The sequence below is a fragment of the Protomyctophum parallelum genome (genome assembly GCF_964188405.1).
Source record: "Protomyctophum parallelum genome assembly, chromosome: 5".
In the NCBI taxonomy this organism is placed as follows: domain Eukaryota; kingdom Metazoa; phylum Chordata; class Actinopteri; order Myctophiformes; family Myctophidae; genus Protomyctophum; species Protomyctophum parallelum.
In genome coordinates this window covers 6,912,402-6,929,710 of record NC_139702.1, presented here as the reverse complement: position 1 = coordinate 6,929,710, position 17,309 = coordinate 6,912,402, and the positions used below count along the sequence as shown (strand labels likewise).

The 17,309-nt window shown below is 41.9% G+C and overlaps 1 protein-coding gene across 3 annotated transcripts; it reads left to right on the top strand.

The window, feature by feature from the left end:
• Window positions 1-878: 878 nt before the first annotated feature.
• Window positions 879-17,118, top strand: pdcd4b (programmed cell death 4b). 3 transcript variants are annotated; one of them, XM_083764550.1, is made up of 12 exons: window positions 879-914; window positions 1,479-1,592; window positions 2,278-2,586; window positions 9,429-9,523; window positions 9,828-9,941; window positions 10,374-10,595; window positions 14,623-14,720; window positions 14,926-15,040; window positions 15,403-15,510; window positions 15,628-15,738; window positions 15,878-16,017; window positions 16,381-17,118. In XM_083764550.1, the coding sequence occupies exons 2-12, from the start codon at window positions 1,550-1,552 to the stop codon at window positions 16,439-16,441; spliced, it is 1,416 nt and encodes a 471-aa protein (XP_083620676.1). In that variant the 5' UTR covers window positions 879-914; window positions 1,479-1,549; the 3' UTR covers window positions 16,442-17,118. The 3 variants fall into 3 exon arrangements, with proteins under 3 accessions (XP_083620676.1, XP_083620678.1, XP_083620677.1); XM_083764551.1 differs by having other exon boundaries at window positions 882-963; XM_083764552.1 differs by lacking the exon at window positions 9,828-9,941.
• The last annotated feature ends 191 nt before the right edge of the window (window positions 17,119-17,309 follow it).

Genomic DNA, 17,309 nt, shown 5'->3' with positions numbered 1-17,309 from the left:
TAGAATCATAGTACATGATGTTCAGAAGGAGAGTATAATATGAGTGCAACTGTTGTAAAAGTCCTCCCTCTAGTGTTGAGGTAGATAATTGCACACATGAAAAAAAACAAAAAGAAGTTAACTAGTTAAAATAGCAGATCCACAAGTTCATACTGTGACTGTCGCGGTGCAAATACGCAAGGAAAGTACAGATACTCCAAAAATGTACAAGTATATGTCAACATCAACCGGTAGAAACCCAATTTCATGTCAACACATGAACTAACTTTAAATACTTAACTCTTGTAACAATTGCGATGGAAGTGCTGCTGGAGATGTTTTGTTGTGTGAAACTTATGCCACGGTTGTGTTGTACATTGTGTGCTGTTGTATGAAGTCTGGTTTATAGTAGCCTAGTTTATAGTACATCATGTTCCAATGTGATGATGGACAAAGTGTTCTGGGCAGTCTACCTCTAGCACATGAATCCATTTCGACTGTTTTGGGACATGAATAAAACATATATAAATAAATCACTGTCCTGATCCTATCAGCATCATTTCTACCTTTATCACACAGTCATCAATAGTAATACTCAATAACATAACATCATTGCATAATAATAATATGAGGGGGGGGGGGTGTCTTGTCTATTATACAACCCAAAAGACAGGGGGCAGCACTACCTCAACAAAATAACCACCACACAGAGGGAAATACCAGAAGAAAGGACCCTTCTGTATTCTCATTGGTCCGTCCCTTTAAACCCTCGCTGCGTTCAGCCAATCAGTGGCGGCAGACAGAGTTACGTCTCTGAGTTGCTGGGTAGATAAAACAAACACAACACACACATCACAAACTGGGTCGTCGTTCGTTTATTAGACAGAGTTTAGCTCAGTTTACGCACAAGCTCGGACGGTCAAACAAAACGCACGGTTAGTGACTTACATTCATTGGGGAGTTATCATTCTACTGCAAGCACGAGTAAGCAAGTTATAACATGCACTTAAAATACTGTACGTTTAAATAATGTGGAAAGTGAAACGGATAAAAACTAAAAAAAAAAGCAAAGTGTAGCGTCGGTGGTGGACTCTGCGCGAGCTGTTTGTTTTTGTTGTCGCGCTCGTGCGTCGTTGTGGCCGTGTGTGTGTGTGTGTGTGTGTGTGTGTTGTCACAGTAAGCAAAGGTCGACATTAATTCACTGTTTTTTTTTGTTGCAACATTATAATGAAATGGTTGTTGTAGCCATTAATAATGGATAATGATAACGACATGGGTTTTGTCAGCCATAGTGCAGCCGTTGACGCAGTTGTTTTTCCTCTGTTGACACATCTCGTCATTGCAGCTAAAGCTGACTATTGTTTATCAATAGTATGAATGAATGGGGGGGAGGGGATGCTGTCTGCTGAGCCTGTTGTTGCATGTCTGTCTGTCTACATAATATTAACGGATATTCACTAAATCTAATCTGAATTTCCTTCACTATTTTTTTTTTATAGCTATTATAATATTCAGAATTTCTGAATTGCACCAAATTCAGCTGCAAAACATCTTTTCTGTTTTTGAAACGATGGCAACTGACTGCGAGGCCTGGCTCAACGCAAACCCCATTGGTGAGTGTTTTTGAACTTGGATGTTCATTTGAATGCAATAATTGCATCATCAGTTGTATCGTGCCTTTGATCTGCTGCTCGCTGCGACGCATCAGACTTTTTCATGCGGAAGCAAGGACTCAATGTTTTACTCAAGTAAAATTATCAATTACAGGCACTTACTACTAACTATAAAGTTTTTAAATGTAAAAGTAGGCCTACTGGAAATTGGAAATACTTAAGTAAAGTACAAATACCTTTAAATTGTACTTACAGTACTTCATTGTATTTACAGTACTTACTGTAATTGTACTTTCAGTACAGTACTTATGTAAATGTGCTTATGTTGCTTTCCTTCCACCACTGTGCGGAAGTGACTTATTTTCTATGACTGAAATAGAAAATACAGTTGGTTAATAAAAGTTGGACCTCCCTTGGAGTCAAAGGTTGCTTGCTCATTGTCTCTTTAACTTAAATGAGAATAACCAGTGTTAATTAATGTCATTATCAACTTTGGCCACATAAAAAAAAAGATAAACTCCACCACTTTAGAGGAAAAAAAGTATACTGAGGCCTCTAAAGTATACGGCACATTATGTGCACAACAATCGTTGAAGACGGGGGGCAGTCTCTGCAAAACTGAATTGTCTACTCTCTCTATCCTCTTAACTCTGTTAACAAACATAATCAATCGTCTTCTGAACAGATGCTGACGACCTCAGTGGCTTATCGGGTGATGAAGAGAATGGAGGAGTTGTGACATCAAGCAAGAACATTAACAATGAGATCAATGGCAACTGGATCTCTTCCAGTAATAGCCTCCATGAGGCGCGTATGAAGGCCAAAGCCAAGCGCAGACTAAGGAAGAACTCCTCCAGGGATTCGGGCAGGGGTGACTCCCTCAGCGACAACGGAGACCCGACCAGAGGTCCCTCTGCGACCCCCACCAGCCCTAAGAGCAAGCTGCTTGACAGAAAGTCCCGGCTTGGCAAGGGCAGAGGGCTTCCTAAAAAAGGTATGAAGGGCCCTAGCCCTCCAAGCAGAACCCAATGCTACTGAAGTTTCTGACTTTTTGACGACACAGAGCATGGGGTCCTGTTCCAGCAGTACCATGCCACCTGGTACGCAGACATACATAAAACATAAACAACGTGTTTATGGCCTGTCTGCGCTCTTTGACGACATTTTTTTCGTGTGAGGGTTTCTGAATATGTGAAGTATAAGTACCCATACATACCACTGCGAATATCTCCTGTGGCGCGGAAGCCGTTAAGTATTTTTAATCTATGTTTGACTGATTTGGAAGCTTGGATTAATCTCTTCCTTCCTTGTTTATTGACACCTCATTGTACCGCCTATCTGGTTAGCTAGTGGCGCTATAGCTATGACGGAGCAGATCAGAGGCAGGGACGTAGCCGGCAACGCGCACCGGGAGGCGGTACAATAAACGGTAAACAAACAAGAAGAAATAAAGCGACCAAATCGCTTCCGCGCCACAGGAGATATTCGCAGCGGTATGTATAGGTACTTAAAGTTCACGAATTCAGAATAACTCAAACTAAGAAAGGCCGTCAAACGCCGCAGGTACGATCTTAGAGAGAATATTTATGTCCGCGTTCCAGAATTCCCATACGAAAATATAGTTATGAACAGGGACCCTACATAAAACTCATCCAAATTTCAGAAAAGCTTTATGGAGGGTTCCGAGAGGGGCTAGAAGGGCCCAGTGGTGGCTGTCAATTTGATAGTGATTATATCAAACAAAGAGGTAGGAACGCACACCATTTGTGAGGAGGTGCTGACCACGGGACACAAACTTAAACATAAAGGAGGAGAGGTTGCACAACTCATAGTCACCAGTCACGATGCAAATACTTTATTTTCAAATGGCCAACGTTTTGGTAGAGGATGCCTTCTTCAGGGTATGTTAGATAGTGATTATAGGGCCAGAGCGTAGTGAGGAGGTTCGCTCAGAATGGGTTATTCTGGTTGCCATTTTCCTGCCTACCAGTAGGCTAGTAGGCTGCTGCTTAATTATCAAATAATTAAATACACGCTGTATTTGATTTGGGTGTCAGCTGACAAAATAACATGACCTTCAGCAACATTCCCAAACACATGTTTGCTCTGCTCTCTACCAGTCCTCAAACGAGCATGACAGTGTAAGCAAAATAATAATTTACTGTCTGTAAGTAAACATACAGACAGATTATTTATTTTTTTCTGCAGAGAGAACATGTTTGACTGATCACTCGTCACTTGTGGTGTTTTCCCCCTCTCCCTGGTGGCTGGTTCCATATGTCTTCTCGTCAAGTAAGATGTAAACATTGAGAGCTGTTTTGAGGGGAGGGGAGGCGGCTATCACATCAGAACACCCGAACATTTTCTAACGGCGAATAATAATAATACCGCCGTCGATCCAGAACCATAGAGTAGAAGAGTTGTGACAAGTCAAAGATAGGAGAGATGGAAGATGGTGTACTGCAGTGACAGTATACACACCAGTGTCACTGACAAGCAAACTTACGAACTACAGACTGGCAGCCAAGTAGCCTAGCATCCTACTAGCCTACATGTAGGCGGGGCGACTGTGGCTCAAGAGGTAGAGCAGGTCGTCCAATGATCCATGGGTCGGCGGTTCGAATCCCGGCTCCTCCTGTCTACATGTCGAAGTGTCCTTGGGCAAGACACTGAACCCCAAATTGCTCCCGATGTGCTGGTTGGTACCTTGCATGGCTTCCGCCACAATCGGTGTATGAATGTGTGTGTGAATGGGTGAATGAAATGCACAATCTATGTAAAGTGCCTTGGATAAAAGCGCTATATAAATGCACCATTTAAGATAAGCCAAAATCCTACCGAACGTGTCACTACGCTCTCTCCCTATATAACATTGTGTTCACAGCAATGGTATGTAGTTATGTACTCTCTTGCGGCATTACCCAGATTGGCATTGCTCCAGAAATGAAAAGCTATGTGTTTAACTCTTGACTTTCAATGTGAACTTAAATGGTTGAATTTATGGTTAACATTCATTCATTCTCAAATAAAACCTTAATTCTTTAGTGTATTGTAGAGTAGTAAGCAGTGTCGTTTTGAATGCAAGGCTTTGAGGGCAAACCTATGATAGTATGACGTAGCTGTATTCAGCATCTTGTAGCGGTAAGCCAATTAGCATGTAAACAAATGGCTGGGTGATCTTGAGCGGCTCACACACTCTTGTCCACTGTTGACATCTGCTTAGTCAGGCTTTTGAAGAATATTCCGCTAGCTGCCACATGGCAAGCTTTACTTGAGGAAGTCTTTATTATTGGTGGCTTTGCATGTGCTTATTAACTATAATTACATCTGATGTGGTTATGCCTTTACATATAAGGGAAGTGTGCATGTGGAAACGGGATGGATGGTTTACTGACCAATTAAGAAGTGGATGATTTGTGCTTTGCTATTTATTTGAAATGGCTTTGTAATCGGTTGACTTTGTGCAGAGAAGTTGGAAAATGATTATACAGTTTGAAATGGTAGAAGGATGACTCTAGTCTAGATAAATGCATTACGTTTGTGCACACGAATTGTGATAATGACTTGAGGGACTTTGCTGATAGACACAGTGTATCTGTTTACTAACTAACTCCTTATCCAATTTGCATATCAAACCAAGAATAGGCCTCCCCCTAATCACCTTTTATAAATAACATGGATGTGTCATAAATGTTTACACGGAGTGGTAGCTGTGTAGTGTCGAACACTTTTAGAGGTCCGTTTGCAGTACACAAACATACTCCCATGTACAGCATAAACAACAACTTGCATGGTTTCTGTACAGGTTTCTGTTCTCTACAGGTCTATCATAGACCGTCTATGGAAGAAAGACTCCCACACACATACATCTTCACAACATACAAAATTACATTTAATGGGAAACACAATGTTTCTGTTCAGACCTAAATCAGGTTATCTTGTGTCTCAAAACAGAAGACATTATTGTTTTAGGGGTTTAGAAGTCTTTGAGAATTGTGCAAAAGGCATGTGAAAGTGATATGGCAAGTCAAGGTTGACTCACGGTGAGGCTACAGTGTTGCATGTTAATTATATTTTGTTAAAATCCTGTCCGGGGGGGGGGGGGGGGGGAAATCTCTGGGAAATTGTGGAAAATGTATAAGAAACCTAGGCCTATGGCTCTGTTTATACAACCTGTGGGTCGTGTCGTGCTTCTGTGACACACACACACACACACACACACACACACACTGTACACGCAGCAGCAGCAAAACTAGCAGTCTTCAGTACAGTACAATCAGTTCCCTCCACTCCGAGACTGTGGAACTGGAACTAGGGGAGTTTCTGCTGGCATGGTGTCAGCTGAGCTAGCCTGTTATGCAACAGAAGTGACTCGGTTGGTCCAGCAGCCTTTTCCTACATTAAAAGCTTTGCATTGCATTGGCATTTTTTAATGTAAGCCGTAATTATGCCATCGGCATGAGGGGGTGGGGTGAGGACTAGTCAGTGACGGCAGTAAGAGCACACAGTGTTTTGTGTTGGGATGGATGGACCTAGTCAATGCGGGTCAGGACAAATATAGCTGGACGTAATGTGTCACATGCTGGACAGGACTTAAGGAGGACTTGGATAATGTTGGATAGGTCGGACAAGCTGCTTTGGTATCAGGCCACATAGTCTACCATCTGTTGATGCTGTCCTGGAACCCAACAGATGTGTTTGTATAACACTGACCCCTTTACAAATGTATGCCGTATATCGATTTTTCACCTGCCAGATCTGCAGTGGGTCAACCAGTGCCACACCACAGGTTTTGGTACTACTACCGTCTGTTTCTTTTTGCCTTCTACCAACCTTGCTTTATATTTAAAAAAGTGTTAAATACACATGTGATGAAGCCATCTCCCAATACTCCTCATGCGTGCACTCTGCGTTGATTCCCCCCGCTCTGGAAGGTCCCATTGTTTTCAATTTACATGACCGTGACAAAGCGTAAAAAAAGAAAAACATTTTTGCAGTGCCAGGGTAAAATATTTTTGTTCCAGGATTGGATGATACTGTTGTGTGCTGCAATGCATGTTTTTAATTGTTTCATTTTCTATATACTATACATGTAAAAATGAAAACCTTACCTAAGAGCGATTGTTTTCTGGGCTTAACGAGGAGTTCGACATCAAACCATTCCTGTAATTTATTATTGGTCTTTTTAATTCTGTATTTTTAACTTTTGCTTTGTATATGACTGTGTGGACTCTCTATAGCTCAGAGAGCTTTGTTTTTATACATTGTGGACAGGTATTTTGTATGGGGTATGGACCATAGACTGTAAAAAAAATATGGACAAAGCGTTCCCCGGGTCTGATATGGACGTAAGATGAAGCCAGTCAGTCCTTGAATTGTAAATCGCCATCTTTCTAGATCCGTTTAGGCCCAGCTGGCCATTGGCTGGCCCAGACAACGAGGCAAAAACAACTTAGTTGGTTTTTATTTTGACTCGAACGGGGGGTGGCTCCCGATCATAGACTGTAACGGTAGCCACGCCCCTCACAAAAGGCCATTATATGAACTTTCAGAAAGATTTCCTTAGTGGCTTCACAAAATATCTGTCTGACTGACTTGGGGCCATGCCCCCAGGTGTGCTCACTCAGTGATTATGTTTATCTGCCCTTTATATACCCGTCTTATGTACTGCTATTCAGTATACCAGGACGAAGGCCGAAATGTTGTTTTTTTTCCTTTACTGCTTTTTAGTAATGCATTCTTTTGGGAGCTTTCAAAGCTCTTCTGCAGGGAAGACTTCCTCCTTCCCTGCAGTTTTCATGACACTGCTCTGCTGTGGTTTAGCAGTTCTTGCAACAGCCCGTAGCCGTATGTATTTATATTGCCAGCTACCAGATTTCAGAATTGGTACAGAGCCTTATGTGTGTTTCCGTCTGGTTCTGTTCTTTTGTTTGGGTCTTGGAACTGCTGGTACCAATTTGGGAAGAATCCTTCCCCCAAAGCTATGCTTGGTACTGCTGAGGACATTTTACTGTAAAGGTCATATCACCTTTCTCTGGTTCCATGTCTCTGTGATATTGTGATATGACATCATGCACTCAGCCCCCTGGAGTGACTGCTATGAAAAGGCTTTGAAGCCATTTTCAGGGCGTCTGTTTCATGGAGCTAAACAGCTTCTTGTCAAAAGAACTGCATGCTCTCAAAAGATGCCGCTGATCTTTTGTTTAACAGTAACCCAAATGTTTATGCACTGGTGATGCACCCAATATTCGTCCGCAGAAAATATTTGGCAGAAAAAGGCTAAACTAGAAAAAGTGCCCTTCCGGGCACAGGTCTCCACCAGGTTATCCACAGATCCGTGCAGTTAGAGGTAAAAACACTTTTCGGCCAGTTATAGCGCCACCTTGAGGCTGAGTTGAAATTGTTCATGTGGCATTTCGTCCTCGGCCTAGTGGGAATGTGGGTGCACAATTTCACGGAAATCACGCGATGTGTTCATGATTTGCAGCATTTTGTTTGAAACTGAGCACTCCTGTGAACTTTGGAAGCCAATCTTAACCAATCAGGATGGAGTGTGATAAATCTGAAAGACCCGTTTCGTTGAATGGCTCTAGAGAGACTGTGTACCAATTTGCGTGATGTTTGGACAAAATCTGTAGGTGTACTGTGCAAAAACTTGTTTTGCACAAAGCGGCCTCTTGGTGGCGCTATAACAGGCCGTTGTGGAAAGTTTGGGGCAGAGGTTCATCGTTGGCATCCAGGGAGTGTGTGTGCAAAATTTGGCATCGACCGGGTTAACGGTGAAGTTTTTGCACAAAGCGGCCTCTTGGTGGCGCTATAACAGGCCGTTGTGGAAAGTTTGGGGCAGAGGTTCATCGTTGGCATCCAGGGAGTGTGTGTGCAAAATTTGGCATCGACCGGGTTAACGGTGGGCGAGATTAGCCTGTCACGGACACACACACGGACGGACGGACGGACACACAAACGGACGGACGGAGTGCAAAACATACTCTCCCCACATGCCTTCGGCCTGGTGGAGACAAAAATGCATTTTCGGTCTATTCGTTTTCGGCCAGAATAGGCAGAATATATATCGCTGAATAGTTTATGCAATTAATGCATTCAAAAGAGCTGAATAAATGTTTGATGGACCCATAATAGTGATTATTATTTAAGTTAAGTTTTGCCATAAACCTAAATCGGGTAGCTTTAAAGTACGGCCATGACAGCAATGGTAGGAAAAAAAAGATATATTAATCATGTTCGGTTTTCGGCCAACTGTTTCCTATATTCGGTATTCGGTTTCGGCCAAGAATTTCCCTTTCGGTGCATCCCTATTATGCACCGTTAACAAGTAATAATAATAATAATAAAACTTTATTTGTATAGCACCTTTCATGACATCAAATGCAGCTCAAAGTGCTTTACAGAACAAAAAGGTACAAAAGTAAGTCCATGCTTTTCCAAAACGACTCGCATTTCAGGTAACCATGATATCCTTGCTGTCGTGTGGAAACATATGTCCACAATTGTTACTTTTCAGAATTCATATAAACCTTACTACAAATTTGAAACACCGCAGTGACCGCACGATGCCACATGTTTTGAGCGTTTTGAACTTGTAGATTGGCAATTATTTGCTACTTTTGTGTGACACTGTAGAATGACAAAGTAGGGCATTCATTTACAAAAGCAAAACATAAAAAGTCAATATGGAGATGAGGCGTTTCTGCTCGACAACAGCGATATGTGGGACAACCACTGCTAACGGGTACCTTTTTGCCTCAGTCTTAAGATCTGTATTATTGTTGTCAAGTCTCTTGTGGTAAAAGATTACTTTGTCATCTTTATCCTTAGGTGGTGCTGGAGGGAAAGGTGTGTGGGGCAGATCAGGTGAAGTGTATGGGCCTCAATCGGTGGATGTGAGAGACCCAAACTACGATGAAGCTCAGGTATTGACTGATGCCCTACATCCGCATACAGTACTATGTTGGTGCAAATATATTTTGTTGCCTTTGGGTGGAAACCTTGTTTGTATAAGTAGGGCATTATTTTACGAAAGTTGAAACGTGGAGATATGCGGTTTCTAGTCGATGGCAACGAATCCGCAATAATACTATGTTGGTGCAAACAATTTGTATTATCACTCCGTTAAACAACATTAAACAACTGAATCCTGGGATCACGGCCAATATGTAATGAGCTCCAAGCTGCAGTAACAATTCTTCTGCTGCTCTCTGCATCTGTTCTTGACAGGAGAACTGTGTGTATGAGGCAGTGGTTCCCCCGCTGGACGAAAGGGACTTTGAGAAAACAGTTACCCCCATAGTACAGGAGTACTTTGAGCATGGAGACACAAATGAAGTGGCAGTAAGTCCCAGACCACCTGAAGGACCTCTACACAACTGTACAAAGTATCGAATACTAATAATTATAAAGCAGTTTGTAACCACTAAATTACTGATTCAGTGGTTACAAAGATGGCAGATGTACAAGCTCACAGTGAGCTAAAAATCAAAAATGATTAAAATACTTTCCCGGTCCTGCTCCTTTCTTCCCACTACACCAAATTAGCCCTTCACTAAATCCCACCCCAAAAAGTGAAACCAAACCAAATAGTTTAGCAACAGTTGCTATGCCTATTAGACAAGGATGGGTTGTTGAGGGACTTAGTGAATGGCTAATTGCTCGATCTTCTAGTTTCGCCACATGTTTGCCCTAGATTAGAATAACGACCCTAGGGTTCATGTGGTTAAAGCAGGTTAAGTTACATTCTCATCTTGTCACACTCCACCTCCCCAGGAACTGCTAGGGGAGCTTAACCTGGGCTCCATGCGGAGTGGGGTTCCCATGCTGGCCGTGTCGCTGGCCCTGGAGGCCAAAGCCAGTCACCGGGAGCTCACCTCCAGGCTGCTGGCCGACCTGTGTGGCCCTGTTCTGACTCACAACGACGTGGAGAGCTCCTTTGACGCACTGCTCCGAGAGCTGCCTGATCTGGTGCTGGACACGCCCGGAGCCCCGCAGGTGGGTGTTGTTATGATGGGGTTAGGGGTGTGTGTGTGTGTGTGTGTGTGTGTGCACTGCACTGCACTCAATTAGTGTCTGGGTTAATGTAAAGCTATTCAGGGAGTCGATTTATTTTATTACATTATATTGCTCAGTATAGGTATAAAAACTACTATACTCAGGATTTTCTCAGATTTCGTGCATTTATAGATGGATGTTACTAATTAATCTCACACTGTTGCTCACCTAAAATGGACTCGCAACGCATTGCGGTGCTTATATCCGTTATTCTAGAATAAACCTTTGATGGGATAAGAGGGGAAGAAACATTGGGAACGATCACAAAAGTGGGGCAAAGTGGGCAAACCATAGACATAAAAAGGTGGACGCCTCTTCCGGCTCTGGGGCGTATGTTTTCGAGAGGGGGCAAATTTTCCCGAGATTCCTTGCGAAGCATAGCGGAAGCATGAGCGTACGTCACAGACGCATGTTTGCTTCCTGAAGTCCCGGAAAACATGCGCTGTGATTGGCCAGTAGTCACTTGAGGGGCAGTGTGACGTATTGACGTAGCGTGCTAGCGTGCCTTCCACACTTCCAGTGCACTTCCTCCCCCAGTGCAAGGACTGTGCAAGAAGCGAAGACCGTAAGGGCGCCGCCATGTTGATTACATGGTGCTCCATGGAAGGAAAGGAACATGCGCAGTTGCAGACCAAGGAAGCTGAACGCGGAAGTGTTGGCTGCATAAAGCCCATTGCGCATGTTTCTTTCCTTCCATGGAGCACCATGTGATCAACATGGCGGCGCCCTTACGGTCTTCGCTTCTTGTCCTCTTTAGACAGTCCTTCCCCCAGTGTAAATTGTTCGGCCCCTCCTTCGACACACATCATGGCTCCAACGAACTGCAGCGGCCAATGAGGCATCTATTTTTTTAATATCTATGGGGCAAACAATCAGAATTAAAAAAACTGTTGGAGGTAGGGTATGTGATATTATTTGGTTCAAACAAAGTGTTTTATCAAAATCTTAAAAGCACTATATTGTGGTAGTAATCATTGCTATAGTGTTTTTTAAGTTCAGCTTCTAAAAATGTCTTCTACATCCCGACAGTTTTCTGAAAAAGCCATGTTTCTATGTCAGTCGTTCTTCGATTTAAAAGAAATAGCAGACCTACAAGCTCGTAGCGCGCCACTCGGTGGCGCGCTATGAGCTTGTAGATCTGCTGTTTTTCAATAGCTAAAGCATAACATGATGCTAACACCAAAAGGGGTTCCCGCCCAGAATGGGTTAAGCAACGGGGATCTCTCCAGCTCATTAATAAATGGAAAATACAATTTCAGGTCGGTTGCAAACTTTCAGTCATTCAGAAGAGAGTACCCATTTATGAGTATAGATTAGATAGTGATCAAGTTCCATGTCTGCTCATTCCTTTGTGTTCTCTTGTTTATCCTGTATCCTTTTGTGAGTTATCTCTCATGATCGGATAAAATCGGTATCCTGAGCTGAAAAGGTATTTTCTGTAATATAACCCCTGTTAATTAATGAGCAGCACATGCACTCTAAAGCAATGAGTAGTACTATCAGAATATAGAGCTATTTAACCCATTCTGACCTGAGATCAGATTCATACGAGGTTTCCACTGGACACACACTGGGTCTGATTAACCCATTCTGACCTGAGATCAGATTTTTAAAAAAATCAGTCGTTCTTTGATTTTTCTAAAATAGCAGACCTACAAGCTCGTAGCGCGCCACTCGGTGGCGCGCTATGAGCTTGTAGATCTGCTATTTTTCAATAGCTAAAGCATAACATGATGCCAACACCAAAATGGGTTCCCGTTCAGAATGGGTTAACACTTATTTTAACCTGTAAATAATAAATATCCATGCTGGAAACGTGAGAATCAAACTATAAAATTATGGATAAGTATATTTTAAGACTGTGATTTATCAAGCCTGAGCTTCTCTGGCAGGTCATTTCTGGAATGGCCTGCCTGAGAAGCTCAGATCTAACATCAAAGGCACGGTCACATAAATGATAAAAAAAACTTGTCTGAACCAGTTTGTTATCGTGGCTCTCAAATTCTGGGCTGGGATTATCACATGGTATGTGCTATATGCATGTGTTCAATTGTGTTGTGGAGCATAGAAGGGATAGGATAAGCCGTGTAAAGAACACGTGGTAATTTGTACACTTTACATTTTATCAAATTTCGAAGTGCTACAGAGTTTAAATGGCATACAAGTAGAGTAGGAATGTGCAACACGTAGTTGCATATTCCTACTCTGAAGATTTTTCAATGTAGTTACACGTGTAAGTACATTTGCTATACGCATGTATTATAGAAGATTGGGGGCATTTTGGAACCCTGGTTACTGTCAAAGTAGACGCTGTTCAGACAGTGTCACATCACTGTTCAGAGTGAAGCACGTGCTAAAGTAAACGTTCATGCACTGACTGTGGTGGAGCATCGGCGAAGGACACTGTGGTCTGATTGTATGTGCTTGTGGGTGAGCTTGCATGTGTATTTCAGCTCTTTCCTTTCACCCTGCACAGACGTGAGGTCTCTGGCCTTTGTCTCTTTGCGCTGGCGAAATGCTAGCTCAGCGTAGGAGGCCAAAGGGTCTATTCATCCTCCTATCCCCACCCATCCTTTCACACTGTCTCACTTTCTCTCGCTCCCTTTTTTTTTCCTCTGTCCCATTCTCTCAGTTCTGGGTTGCTGCATAGGACAGCGCATCTGCTCTTCCATGCGCACACTCTGAGTTATCTCTCTCTCTCTCTCTGTTGTGTTAAGTTGGCTTTTATTGGCACAAACTGCAGTTTAGTCTAGACTGCCAAAATCATCCGTCGTAATCAGTGACCATAACACTAATGACCACACAACCGTTTCTCTCCCTCTCTCTCTCTCCATTCTGATCCTGCCAGTCTAGCCATAGCCGCGGGTCAGATGAGAGTATAGCTGCGTCTCATTTGTACAGGAACAATGAGCACCGATGAGCGTAGGCTTTGTCCAGACCAGAACAGCAAAGCCAGCTCTTTCGTTTCCCAAAACTCATCCGCCTATACCACTGTAAACAAACACTTGCACGTGTGCTCACAAGGCCACAGTCAGTCATCTGTCTAGTTGAGTCTTTTGAGAGGCATGTTAATTTGTCTTCAAAAATAGCACTCCATAATTGGGACAGTTGGACAAATAAATGAGATTGCGTTCCACTCTTGGTTGACTCGCATGTTTCACGAAAACAAGGTTTGGGCTGCTTTAGAAAATGTATTTAAATCATGCATACAAGTTTGGCTGGTGACATTAGGCTACAATTCAAATCCTTCACATTTTGTTCATTTCCACAAAATGCATGTGGAATAATATCTTGAACAGTGATGGAAGGACACTTTGCATCAGGGTCCTGCATCACACCGCCAGGGTTTAATTTATTTCTCCATACATAATAGTTTACAGTATAGGGGCCAGTCTTCTTTGCTTTGGTTGGTCAAATAACTATTTTACCACTGTCCTGTGTGTCTGATGTTTTTCTCTTGTAAGCTCTGGTAATAAACTTCTAAACTGTCCTTGAATTCCACAACAGGAAGTTCCTCTTTCCTGTATGTTGCATGATACAGAACATTTGGATTTCCCTTGCACTCTAAAGCATTAATATAGTTTTTCAACTAAAATCTGGTGTTCATACTTCCATTCACAGCTTTGAGGCAGGGCATGCAACTCAGACAAGGTGTGACATCACACACCAACACCAATTTGTAGCCTTACTAAATGAATGAGAAGTATGCAGGGACATGTAGGCCTATAAAACAAACTTGGGCGTGTTTGTTTGGTATGCATACTTTTGAATTACCCACTGAAAAATACATTTAAAAAAATATTTATTTAAACCATACGGTGGGTTATGTGGACCGGGATTCTAAAGTTCTTTACCCCTCAATGTGTTATCTGTAAAGTACACTCCATGTTTACTGTGGCGCTGGCCCACCTTATGTGGAGTTGGGTAATTTGTTGTAACCTTTTTATTTTTTTGCATGTTTTTCCAGTTGGTGGGCCAATTCATTGCCCGGGCTGTCAGAGACCAGATCCTGTCCAAGAGCTACATTGAGGGCTACAAAGGCAGAGTTGACTGTGAACATGCAAGGTAATGTGGAACGCCATTGTTTGCTCCCCTCCCGCCCTTTTTGGTTTTGAAATATTTTGAGATTAAATGAGTGGTAAAGGTAATTTATTCTGTAATAATCCAAGAAAGCAAATTGATGAGGAAATTATTTTTTATAGTTGTCCGATGTAAATGAAGATGATGTTAAGACTCGGACTGTACATTTATTTTACCCTTTCCACTCCAGGGCGGCACTGGATCGAGCAGCAGTACTGCTGAAGATGAGTATGGTTGGTGTCCGCATAGAGAACCTATGGGGGGCCGGTGGAGGTCTGAGGCCTGTCACACAGCTCGTCAAACAGGTGAGGTCTTGACTGAAAAGAAAAGTGCAAGTGCATAGGAACCACCTTCATTGACATGGTTCCCTTCTTTATAAAGCTAAAAGCTATTTATTAAGTTATGTAACACTCAATGTTAAAGTTACAGCTTGTTTTTAAGCAAGGACTTTTATTTTTTAAGGGATTGATAATCTCTGCAATGCTGGTTGTTCTGCTCTGAACAACCAGGTTTGCCAAGATTATCAAGATGGATTTAATAGATGGTATTAAATTAAATGTTCCTATAGTGGTTAATATTTGGTTTAGGCACAGCCTATTTTCTTTTTGTTTAAGGTCTACATATTTTGTAATTCGTTGGCTTGATTGTTTTTGTTCTTTCGTCCAAGATGAACCTATTGCTGAAGGAGTACATTCTGTCTGGAGACGTCAAGGAAGCTGAGCGATGCCTCAAGGAACTGGAGGTGCCCCATTTCCACCATGAGTTTGTCTACGAGGTAACTAGTGTATGGTGCAAATGGGGAATAAACGTTTGCTGAACAGTGATGTGATACAGGTCTAGTTGGTGAGCATGTCTAATCTTAAATTACTATGATTTGTTTGCCATCTTTCAGGCAATAGTCATGGTCCTGGAATCCAAAGGAGAGAAGACATTCAAAATGGTTCTGCAGCTACTGAAGTTCCTTTGGGTATCCTCTGTCCTCACTGTGGAACAAATGAGAAGGGTACGGCGTCACCTGGTGTTCAGCTTTTGCACTGCACATCACCATACAGTATTTTACTGTAACTGACAGCTTGATGTTTAGAGGCCTTTTAAAATTAAAATGTACTTTTATCGGCTATAATGACATGTCATGTTTCTAGGGCTTTGAAAGAGTTTACATGGACATTGCTGAAATCAACATTGACGTACCCCGTGCGTACTTCATCTTGGAGCAGTTTGTTGACAAGAGTTTCAGTTCTGGAGTCATCGATGAAAAATTAAGGGATCTCTGTCCCTGTCGGTGAGTAATCATACTTTTTTTTCTTCCATGACTGGTTTTTGGACAAGCATACGACCCTTTTACTTTATTTTCTTTCTTTTTTTACGGTTTGTATTGAATGAACAATGAAGACATAACCTAATATGTTTTGTCTTCTCAGAGGAAGAAGGAAATAAACATACCACCTTTTCTTTTGATATATTTCCCCCCCCCCCCTTTTTTTCTGTTCGTTTTGAATGAAGACATAACCTGATGTTTTTTTTTTTTTGTCTTAAAGAAAAATATACACAGACCACCCTTTGTTTGATATTAGTTTTTTCCCCACTGTTTTTGAATGAAGACCTAACCTCTGATATGTTTTTACTTTTTTTTTTGTCTTGTCAGAGGAAGAAAGAGATTTGTGAGTGAGGGAGACGGTGGTCGTGTGAAACTTGAAAGCTACTGATGAGCCCGTTTTGTGCCAAATTTCCTGAAGAGAGGGAGAGAAAAAAATATACTTCTCATTGTTCTAATGTTTGAGTACAACACATTTTTCTAACAGTTAAAGAATGTACATTTCTGAAAAAAAAAGAAAGGGGGTGAGGTCAAAATGGCACTTTCTATTGAAACTGAAGAAAAATACTTAACTTCTTATCAGGGTGTCATATAGTATATATATACATACCGGTATGTATATATACCCGCATAAGCTAACCCATAAAGTGCCACACCTCTCAGTGACAAGAGTCATTCCATGTTGTTTTGTACAGTATTTTCTTGATTTCACTGCCTCTCCTTTTGTGTTTTCTAGAAAGCAGTGTTTTGTACAGAAATTACTGATTTGTGTAAGCGCTTTATAAAGGAGGGAAAAGGGGGCACGTTCGTTCGAAGCAATACCTCCCCTAACTGGCTGCTGTTTCTATGCTGTGCTTGACTTTTTTTTCTCCTTTAAAAAAAACACAAAGATGTCATTACTTAAGGCAACAGGACAAATAGTACAGTGCAAAAATATCAGTTGGGACCATTTGACAAAGTGGTATCCAAAGTGTTTATTTTTATATTTGGGGAATACTGGTGTGTGTGTGAAATGTACCATATCCTGCTCCTTGTCTGTTCAATAAAGCACTCTAAAATAAGAATGTAGCCTACTGCAGTCATGATGTGCCTTTGTAAATGTCATATCACTTCCTACTATGCATGTTCTTTCACCTATATGTCTCACGAACCTGCTTCTGCATGAATTAGCTGCCTTCTTTTTAAGGTAAAGCCAGTAAACTGGTTGTTGACATTACCATAAAAATAAATCAATGAATCAGTAATTATGCAAAAATGGT